We start from the raw sequence: 10,623 nt of genomic DNA, 5'->3' as shown, positions 1-10,623 counted from the left end.
GGGTGCTGACAGATTTGTTAATTAAAATTAAAAAGTAGATAAGTAAACGTCCAGTTGACCGTAGAGCCCAGAAACTTCTCAGTGGTCCTGTTACAATAAACAATGTCCCTACAACACCAAAAGGGCACCTTTGAGTGAATCATCAATGAATGGGGATGACTGGAACTAAACAACTAAAACCAGTAGGCCTACATTACAATTGTTTGTCTCTATTTGTCCACGAGATTTAACAAATAGTCCCCCCCCCCCCATTTTATCCATTCAACATCATTCATTTTGGACTCACTCACTGGCATCTCTAGACTAGTCTGTAGCATCTGACAAACACTAAAGACATTACAGGGGAGTAGCAAAGACAAAACAAGGGAACTAGCGCACTAGTGAGTTAGCTAGATGCTAATACACATTTTGCAGTTTCACCTTTAACTAGCTAAATGTTTGTGGGAAGTGTGTTAGCAGTTAGCAAACTAGCTTTCAAGATAAGTGCCAACAGGATTTTTTTTTACCTAGTTGTATCTCCCTTAGCCACTCAAAGTAAATTAAAGAAAATAAATCAACTTTACTGATTTAAATCCCAGTGTTTTAGAACTCCCCCCACACTAGGCAGTGCCATTGTACCACAATATAATGCAATAAACCATGGACCATTCCATGTAGTTATTTCATATAAACTAATAATTTCCATAATTTACAGAAAATTACTTATGACGTCTACCTATATCAGAATACAATATTTTGGTCATATCACACAGTCCTAGTTTACATTACATGGGTAAGGATTGTAATGTTGGTCTTTGATACTGCTGTATTGTGCACGTCAGCTTCTCGAGTGCCACTGAGGGAAGCCAATTGCATAGGAATAATCTCAGGAACGTTCAGAGTTCAGAACTGTCTAAACTGTTCATAGACACTCAGCCATCTTTTTTCATGTGGCCTCTGGAGCTGTTGTCCAATGTGATTGTTGGCTGTTTGATGAATTTGTATAGCAAACTGCACATATTTAAAAAGTCTTCATCTGCAGGCCAAGATGATATTGCATTAAAAAACAGAAGAACAGGGCTTTACCTAATGTGCTAGGGTTAGGCTTAGGATAGGGTTGGGGTATTGGTTAGGTTTGGGTTAGAAACCTGCATGTTCCAAATCTGGGTTAGGATTAGGGTTAGGATCAGCCTAACCTGACTTTAAATTCATCGACTGGGGGGCCACCACAAACAGCACACAGCTTTATTTCATCCACCCTAATCCAGACACAATTCACTCCAACCCAGCCTGGTCACTAAATCTAAGTATGACACTCCGTGATGAGTACCTGCGCAGTTGACCACGCAGGGAGTCTCGATGATTCCAGCGTCTGTCTCCACCGCCCTCACTCTCTTCACTCCCATGTGATCAGCCCTAACCTGGATGCCTGTTACCGGGCAGTTCTCTATGACCTGAATCAACAGGTGATATCAGTTCAAACAGCTGATTAAAGAATCAATTCAAACACATGATTAAAGTCCTATCCACTCATGCAGACCTGCACAGACCAGTGAGTTAATGGTCTCATAAAAATGACTAACTGATCTGTCATGTTGGAGGAAAACATTTTTTGGAGCAGAGAAATTTTTTTCAGAGTTTTGTCTGTACATTTTGTTGCAACATTAAAACATTCTTTAGCCCCTAGCAGTGGTATCTAACCGACTTAAAAGCACTTCAGTACTACAAGAAAGAACATGGTTGCCTTACCAAAAAATGCATTATACATTACCTCTTACTATCTACATTAAATGCAGACTAACAGCTGTGGAAGGGAATACACTCAGTTGAAATGATAAAGTGAAGGATTGAGAACGTGATTGTAAACCCAAAGGTTCAATCTCTTGGCTCAGCAGATGGGGCTCTTGAGGTGTATGGGTGTTTAGAGCCCCTACCCTAATCCCAACCCTAACCCTAACCCCAACTCAAACCCTACCCCTAACCTTTTGGTTTCATCATCCCCACCCGTGCACATACTCCACCAGATCATGACGTCCTCACCGTGGCCCCCCGACCCGTGGCTGCCCGCGACAGCGTGGCACAGGTGCCCGCAGGGTCCATGGTGCCGTCCTTGGGCACGTACAGCGTTCCATACAGGTCCTGCACATTCATCAGTGGGTACAGCTCTTTGGTCTCGGCTGGTGACAGCACATAGGACTCTATACCGTATACCTTGCCCAACTGAAAGGACAGAGAAAATGTCATTTACACAGCAGAACTTTACACCATTCAGATAGTTTCCATCTAAAGCACAGTAACAATACAGTTTACTGTCCCCAAACTCCAGAGCCACGCCCCCTGCCCTGTTCCCGGCCCTCTACTGATCACCCAGACACCAGCTCAGGTCCCAAGTCTCTGTTGGATCATGGGTGTGCAAAGAAACATCACATCAGTAAATCAGGTGTGGGGTAGGGACTCTCCCTTCTCCAACACACCCAGACAAACTGCTCTGCTAATCACCAAGACTTCAGTAATGTAAATGTGTTACAAAATATGTAACAACGATCAGAACTGTCCCCCTCCTGCTCTGCAAGGGCGTGGGCCAGAGAAAGCTGGGTAGCGGCGTGTCGTACCGACATGAGACGCTTGTATTCGTCCAGCCGCTGCTTGTTGGAGGCGATGAAAAGGCCTCCGTTCTGAATCCAGCCTGTGTCCAGACCCGTCTCCGCCTGCAGCTCCGAGCTCACCACACGCCGCGTGTGCGCTAGCAGCTCCACCTCTGTGTCACTGGGCCTTAGTTGCCACAGCAGGCCTGGGAGGAGAGTAGAAGTGGGCATGAAAGGGTTGCACACACACACACACACACACACACACACAGAGACACACACACACACACACACACACACACAAATGCACTCTCTGTGTCTGTGTGCTTCTACCAGTGTGGGCATAGCAGGACTCTCGTGGGGCATGAGTATGTGAGCACTGTCGTGGGGCGTGAGTATGTGAGCACTCTCGTGGGGCGTGAGTATGTGAGCACTCTCGTGGGGCCTGAGTATGTGAGCACTCTCGTGGGGCGTGAGTACCTGCAGTGTGCCAGGTGGTGCCCGCCGTCAGCCTGTCCCTCTCCAGCAGCACCACATTGGTCATGCCCATCTTGCACAGGTGGTAGAGGGTCTGGCAACCCAGGCTGCCTCCTCCAATCACCACAACGTCTGCCGAGCTGGGCAGAGTCTTGGTGGGACCGCGGAGGCTGTCCTCCTGTTTGAGGGTCTTGGCGTATGGGACACTCTTCTCCGTGGTGTGCTCACTGGAGACACTGTAGCAGCGAGAGCCAGCATGGTAAAGAGTTCCCAGGGGGCGCTGGAGCCTCGCCAGTCTGCAGCCTGCCCCGCCCAGAAAGGCCATGCCTCCTGCTCGGGTAGAAACAGCACAACCCTCAACGCCAAGCAGACCCAGACTCACTTTTATGTCCATTGACCCTCTTGGTGGGCAACACATATCACTGGAGTAAGATTACGACTGTGAATGTGATGGTCAGTAAATGAGAGACTTTATATTTCTTTGGTTTATATAATGAAATTGAAAACACAGACCATCAACTCAGTGTGGAGATGATTTCTGAAGAATGCTTACAGCATGCTCAGACATGATTGTCATTTGAAATCGCTGGAGCAGCAAACCAGGACATCAAGAAAGTGTCTATGTGTATCAGTCTGATTTCTGCTTAGGTGTTTTACACCTACAGCGCCCTCCATAATTATTGGCACCTTTAATTCAAGTGCCTTTATTCGCTGAGAAAAAAAATCACACATTAAATAAATCTTTTGAATGAAATCATGTTTGCAACAATTATTGGCACCCCTGGTGTTAGTACTTTGTACAACCTCCTTTTGTCAACAACCTCCTTGTGACGGGCAGGGAGTGCGAAATAAAATGGAAGTGATCACGTCAAGGAAAAAGGATGGTTTAATGGAGAAAGGATGGAGAAAGTGCGCAAACCAAAAACCCGTGACATGCTCCGAATTAAAGATACAATGACCAGCGGTCAACTGGTACAAAGACAAGACATATATAGACAAACAAACGACCCTCAGGTGAGACGGATCGCGGGCCCTGCCTACCTGAGGGATGAACACAACACAACAACAACAACTGCCGCTGTAGACGAAGGCGACCAGTAGGGGGCCCGCCGTACAGTGACACTCCTTAATCTTCTCCAATAACTCTTTACAAGATGGGTGAATACAAAATGAGGGATCTTCAACCATTCCTCTTTGCACAACCTCTCTAAATCATCCAGACTCCTGGTTCTTCACCTTGTGAACCATTTTGAGTAGATTTGGCCACATGTTTAGGGGCATTATCTTGCTGAAAGACCCAGTGACGAGCCATCTTCAGCTTTCGGGCAGAGGTCACCAGATTCTGATTCAAAATGTCCTGATATTTCAAAGAGATCATGATCCTATGTATCCTTACAAGGTTCCCAGGTCCTTTGGCGGAGAAACAGGCCCACACCATCACCTCCCCCATACGTAACAGTGGGCATGAGGTGTTTTCTGCGTACTCATCCTTGGTGTTACACCAGACCCACTTATAGTGTTTGTTGCCAAAAAACTCTATCTTAGTCTCATCTGACCAAAGCACAAGGTCCCAGTTAAAATCCCAGCACCTCTTGGCAAACTCCACCCATTTAAACTCATGAGTATAACTCAGAAAAGGCTTTCTCTGTGCATGCCTCCCAAACAGCTTGTTGGCATGTAGATAGTGCCTGATGGTTGTTTGGGAGACCTCTTGTCTTTCCCATGTTCAAGAGTAAGAGAAATAGGCCTCTGTGTAACGCCATATTTATACCCCAGGGAAACAGGAAGTGATGAATTACTAATTAAAAGATTCCTAGATACTTTGATTCAATTTATAAACTACAGTAGAAATGAGAAATGGTTCAAATACATATATTTCCAAGTGCCAATAATTGTGGAACAGGTCGTTTTTTGGGAAATAATTAATTCTTAGACAGGATTTTTTCTTTCTTTATTTTTCCACTTGAGTTGAAGGTTGTTTTTTTCTTTTTTTCAGAGTGAGATTATGCTTCTGCAATAAAAATATAATCCATTTTAAGGCTTTTAACACATTTAACCAGGGGTGCAAATAATTATGGAGGCCACTGTCTAAACAAACATTACCCAGTGGGCACCCACCCCCATCCCAGCCCTCTATCAACCGCACCCACCCTCACCCCAGCCCTCCATCACCCCTGCACCCACCTTCACCCCAGCCCTCTATCACCCCTGCACCCACCTTCACCCCAGCCCTCCATCACCCCTGCACCCACCTTCACCCCAGCCCTCCATCACCCCTGCACCCACCCTCACCCCAGCCCTCCATCACCCCTGCACCCACCCTCACCCCAGCCCTCCATCACCCCTGCACCCACCCTCATACCCGCCCTCCATCACCCCTGCACCCAACCTCACCCCAGTCCTCCATCAATTCGGAGTACCAAAAGAGAGTGCGCCAAACGTGCACACTGGATCACTGACGCTGAAACACTGCCTGCTGGTTTCAGTAACCCCTCAATGGTTCTTTAAGTGTAATTAATCTTGTTCAGCAAGCCTACAGGACACGCGTAAAAGGTCAAATTGTGATCTGGCATGCCACATATTAAAACAAGTTGATGAATCATGTCTGTAGAGCTCGTATTATTTTGGAAAATAAAAAAGTATTTACATTTGTGGGATCACGTGAGTTAGAAACGTCAGGGTGCCTAGAATGCTCAGCGCACACGGCAGGACCGTCTGGAGTCAGACTCGAAAACTCGGACGGCCCGGCTGCACACTGCAGGTCAGTATGCTCCGTTTGTTTGTGTTCGTTGTGACACTAAAGGATGTTTGATTCTTTAATTTACTCGCTTTGCAACAAATTATGGTTATTAACCGCTTAGACGAGGGAAACCCCTAAATATGTGTGTGACTGTGGATTATTGGCCTGTGTGGATCATGGTTTTGCTGCTACTTCTACCGCTAACGCAAGCATACCTGAATGACAACAAGATGGGCAAGTGCGGTGAGCCAGCACAAATAATCCGCTCTTACAATCGGGAGACTTTACTGGAGTTATGAGAGCGGACTATGCACAACTTATCCCCCGCTTTGATGCTGGATACTATCCCCCGGGGGCTGATTAGAACCAAGCGGAGCACAAAACGCGGAAGGAGAGGGGAATTAAGAACAGGTGTTACGGCCGAGATTTAAACGCCCACCCTTCAGCTGCGCTCAATGAGCAACAAAGCGGAGTGTACAGTATACTGTAATGAAGTCCTTGTTATGAAAGTTGGTTACAGCCGATGATGTCTGACTCGCTCTCTGAAATCTCGCGGTTTACGCTCGTACGAGCAGATAGGAAGACAGATAAATCGGTGTCACCTGGACTCTGTGTTGCCTGGTTTTGAGCAATAGGTTAAAAATCAAACCAGGACAATTACCATTTTGGACAAGTGTTTTGTAAGTATTACGAATGCTTATATTTCAAAATATAGACCTTTTAAACGCGGATCATAATATGAATCATAATTCATATGATTCCAATTTATAAGACAATGTTTAAGAGAAGCAAACCTGAAAAGAAAGTTATAAGACTGGACAAATGAGAGTAAGGAACAGCTTAGAGCTTATTTTGACTGGACTGATTGGAGCATCTTTCATGAGGGCTCCTTAGATGCAAGAACTGCTATTAATGTAGGGAGACCAAACGTCCGTATTCCCCGGGACATGTCCGTATTGGAGACACTATGAAATCTATGACAGGCATGATGTTACCAAATAAACATATTGCAACAGACAATGATTATAAGTGTGCTAATGACCTAAATATTTACTTTACAAGAATGGAATATATTGACAGTTGTGAGAAATGTAATCAAATTCTTGCAAATATCTGACAGAATTACAATTGCTGGTGATGAAGTCAGGAAAATATTTAAAGCCACTAATGCCAGAAAAGCTGAATGGCCTGATAAGTGTAGCCCTTGGCAACCAGTGTTTCAACTTTCAATTGATACACACACTGTTCCAACAGCATGGAGAACATCATATATAAAACCACTGCCAAAAACTCAATATCCAAATGAACAAAGATTTCAGACCCACAGCCTTGACCACAGTGATTATGACGGCTCTACAGAGAATCGTGCTCAGACATCTACAAACTATTTGTATTATTGATAAATTGAATCCATTTCAGTTTGCATTGGTTCATATAATCACTACACATTTAGACAAACATCATAACTATGCAAGAGAACTCTCTTAAGATTATTCATCAGCTTTCAACACAATCCAACCCAATATTTTACTTTCCAAAATGTCCCACCTAGGGGTGAACTCTAATTTGATTCACTGGTGTGCCTCATTCCTTACAGAGTCCAGCTAGTTAAAGTGAAGAAGACACCTTCCTCCACTATTTCAACTAATGTCGGTGCACCTCAGGGCTGGGCGAGTTCCGCTGTTCTTTTACTTTATGATGATGATTGTCATTCAACTTCAAATAATCAGTATGTTCTAAAATACTCGGATGACACTGTTTTGATGACACTGTTTTGTTAACATTATTACTTGACTCGGACAACCGTGATCTACACCAACAGGATCTAACAAAGTGGTTACATGGAGCAAACATAATGCTCTGAAAAGAAACGCAAAGAAAACAGGAACTTGTATTTGGTCAAAAACCTGTCAACTCCACTGTTATCAATAATAAGATAATTCAACAGGTGGAGTCCTATAAATAAATTGGTGTAATGATTGATGCTATCTTCTCATGGAAACAACACATCGACTACATCTGTAAAAAAAACTGAATTTATTTTCTGTCGCCTCCGATCTTTAGGAGCTACTCGTAAGATACTTCTACTGTTCTATACTGCTGTTATTTTGAGTGTTCTGCAGTATTGCAATGCTGTGTGGTGTGGTTGCTTGTCCATACCTGTAAAGTCAGGATTGAAACATTTGATAAAAATCTGTTCAAAGATTGTGGGTCAGCCTCTAGAGGGACTGTATGACACCACTTATTATACCAACACAGTGCGGCTGGCTAAAAACACAACCTCTGGTACTAATCATGTTTTGAAGAGTGAATATGTACTTCTCCCATGGGGGTGGCGTTATAGTGTTCCAATGTTCAATAAGGTTAGACTGAAGAATTATTTTGTACATCAGTCAATCCTTAACTTACAGAGCTTAATCCATAACTATAAAGGGTGATGAAATACGAGTAAATGGTGCATGTATTGTATCATGTCTGTGCCCTATTCGTTGTGATGTTAATGTGTTAACGGAACTACTGTCTGTATGCAAGACACATTTCAGATGAGATCTGACAAAGTGTCATCATCAAATGCTGCCGGCGTTGCTTTTGTTGATCGGACGATTGCTGATATTTCATATAGTAGGCTACAGTACTTGTACGTAAAATATCAATGAGCCCTAATTCTACCAATGTGGCGAAGTAAAAATGTTCTACTGACAACTAGGAAGCTAAAGCTGGTAAAAAAGGCTTCAAATGTCAGGTCTAGTTTGTTTATATAGTGTTTCTAAACTTGAGTTTGCTCTCAGTGTCAAATATCAGCCGTCAAACCACCAATCACACCATGTCCTTGTTGTTTACAGATTGGTTAACAGCTCCCACCTCTACCGCTCTGTCAAGTCTGAAATCGGTTTAGATAGTGAGCAAATAACGAACCTGGTTAGGGAAGACCAACATTTACATGACGAGTCGACATTTTTACTCTCTTACTCAACACAGCCTAGCATCAGGACTGATAAGAGTTCATATTCGGATACATTTACGGCAATGCAGGTGAATAAAATCATGGCATTTGTGACTATAAACTTATATGCAAGTAATTAATTGTATAAAGGATTTAACGAAAATTGCATTAACTAATTCTGCAGTCGTGGTTATAGAGCAAAACATAGCTGTCTCCGATTTTTAAAAAGTAAGGTACGATGAAAGTTGTAGAACCCTAAACCCTTGTTAGCTAAGTGAAACGAGAGACTTTGCCATATGTGCAGTCGTGCTGGAAAGCAACTTTCCTCAACCAGTAGGCCAGCAGTCTAACGGCAGCCCGAGTTTTCTTAACGATAGATTACTTTGGTGACACGCAAGCACTTACTGTTTATGGGAGTTGATTCTTCTTTTTGATCTGCGAGAATATGTCCGATGTAGTCAAATGCAAAAGTTGGATTAAAACGTGGTTTTATGTAGACCCACGCGGTTTGGATGGGTGTGTATGAATATGCAGGAACGCAGCACGCATGAACACACGCGAGCGCTAAGGACCTCCTGTGTTTACGCAGCGAACCACAGCGCAAATGTGTCTGCAACTGAACGAGCCCGAACAACTAGTACGAGTAATTCATTCTAGCGTTGGATAAAGGGGCTGGAGTAAACCTCTTCATTCATATCCCTGTCAGAGACGCGCATTTAACACTACCTCATTTTATTTTGCAATAGAGATAAAAAAAAATGCAGCATAGACGTGGGCCGACACGTCATTACGAGTAAAAAACTCATCCACTCATCACGTTTTTAGAGGCTGGTCAAAGTTATTAAGTTTACTTGACCCACTATACTCCATGGGTTGTGTTGCCTTGTGTTAAGAACGTAAATGTTACACTGGATGTGTGAACGGACCAATTAGAGACAACAGTCAAGGACCTTGAGCAGACACTGTTGAACAGTTGAAAATGCTTGTCTACGTGCTGTTGATATGACACAACTGGCTAACAGTTGAAAAATTTGTGTAAGTGGTGTTATTAAAGAGCAAGCCAAGAGAAGTCTGAGCACTTAATTTAATACTCATGCAAAATATTTTTGATTTAGACTAATATCTTTAGTGTGGTGGTGAACAACCCCAAATCCACAGGAGAATGCGTCTAAGAACTAGAAATTAAACTCTGAATAAGCAATCCTTTCAACGAATAAGTCAAACTAAATGCCAAATCTAGCAGAGATACTTACATTTCACAAAAGGGATTAAATGCATAGTTTGTGTTAGTGTGGATATGTGGCTTTTTCTGAGCTCATACTGTATATTTGTACTGTTTCTTGATGTATTTGATAGATTTCTGCAAGATAAACTAACACGTTTGGAAGTTGAAATTCTGCATATGCAACATACTGATAAATATATTTTATACTATATACCAAACCAGTACTACAGGATCAACTATATTGTGTACCTCGCAGATGTAATGGATGTTCCTGTGGAGCAAGATTTTAAGATGAATGTTGAAAGAGAGCAGTTAATATTTTCGTCTCATATGCATTTGTTGCTGTCTACATAGTTATAACTCATGATGTAGACTTTTCTTTGAGCAGAGCAAGTTAAGTTTTCCAAAATTGTTCTACACCTTTTACATCCGGAGAACAATCACATGAAGTCCTTCTCAGTGTGCTCAGGCCACACGGTGTGAGGAACAGCACGACCTTTGCCCTTTGCTCAGGGAGTTTATCAAAGACTGGAGGAAAAATAAATAAACATTCCCATATTCATTAGAACTCAATTGCCTAACAAGCCTTGTCTGTATACAGTGTATGTGATTACCAATCAGAGACAGGATCCAGGACACACCCTCCTCCTGGCACAGCTAGAGGTGGGTTTTG

The 10,623-nt window shown here is 43.2% G+C and overlaps 1 protein-coding gene across 2 annotated transcripts in view; it reads right to left on the bottom strand.

Annotated features, from left to right (window-relative positions):
• The window catches only part of sardh (sarcosine dehydrogenase), a 44,090-nt gene extending 34,725 nt beyond the window's left edge, over nt 1-9,365 (bottom strand). Inside the window, exons 1-5 of one of the 2 annotated variants that reach the window (XM_077019081.1) lie at nt 9,131-9,365; nt 3,045-3,374; nt 2,592-2,770; nt 2,020-2,199; nt 1,310-1,433 (exon numbers count right to left, since the gene is read on the bottom strand). In XM_077019081.1, the coding sequence (XP_076875196.1) occupies nt 1,310-1,433; nt 2,020-2,199; nt 2,592-2,770; nt 3,045-3,366 (805 nt within the window). In that variant the 5' untranslated portion in view covers nt 3,367-3,374; nt 9,131-9,365. The remainder of the gene's footprint in view (nt 1-1,309; nt 1,434-2,019; nt 2,200-2,591; nt 2,771-3,044; nt 3,375-9,130) is intronic. The other variant, XM_077019080.1, reaches the window with a different exon arrangement.
• Between the last annotated feature and the right edge of the window lie 1,258 nt (nt 9,366-10,623).

Source organism: Brachyhypopomus gauderio, chromosome 10 (genome assembly GCF_052324685.1).
Source record: "Brachyhypopomus gauderio isolate BG-103 chromosome 10, BGAUD_0.2, whole genome shotgun sequence".
Lineage (NCBI taxonomy): Eukaryota > Metazoa > Chordata > Actinopteri > Gymnotiformes > Hypopomidae > Brachyhypopomus > Brachyhypopomus gauderio.
Note: the sequence above shows the minus strand (reverse complement) of the source record. Positions and strands in the feature narration are given on the sequence as shown.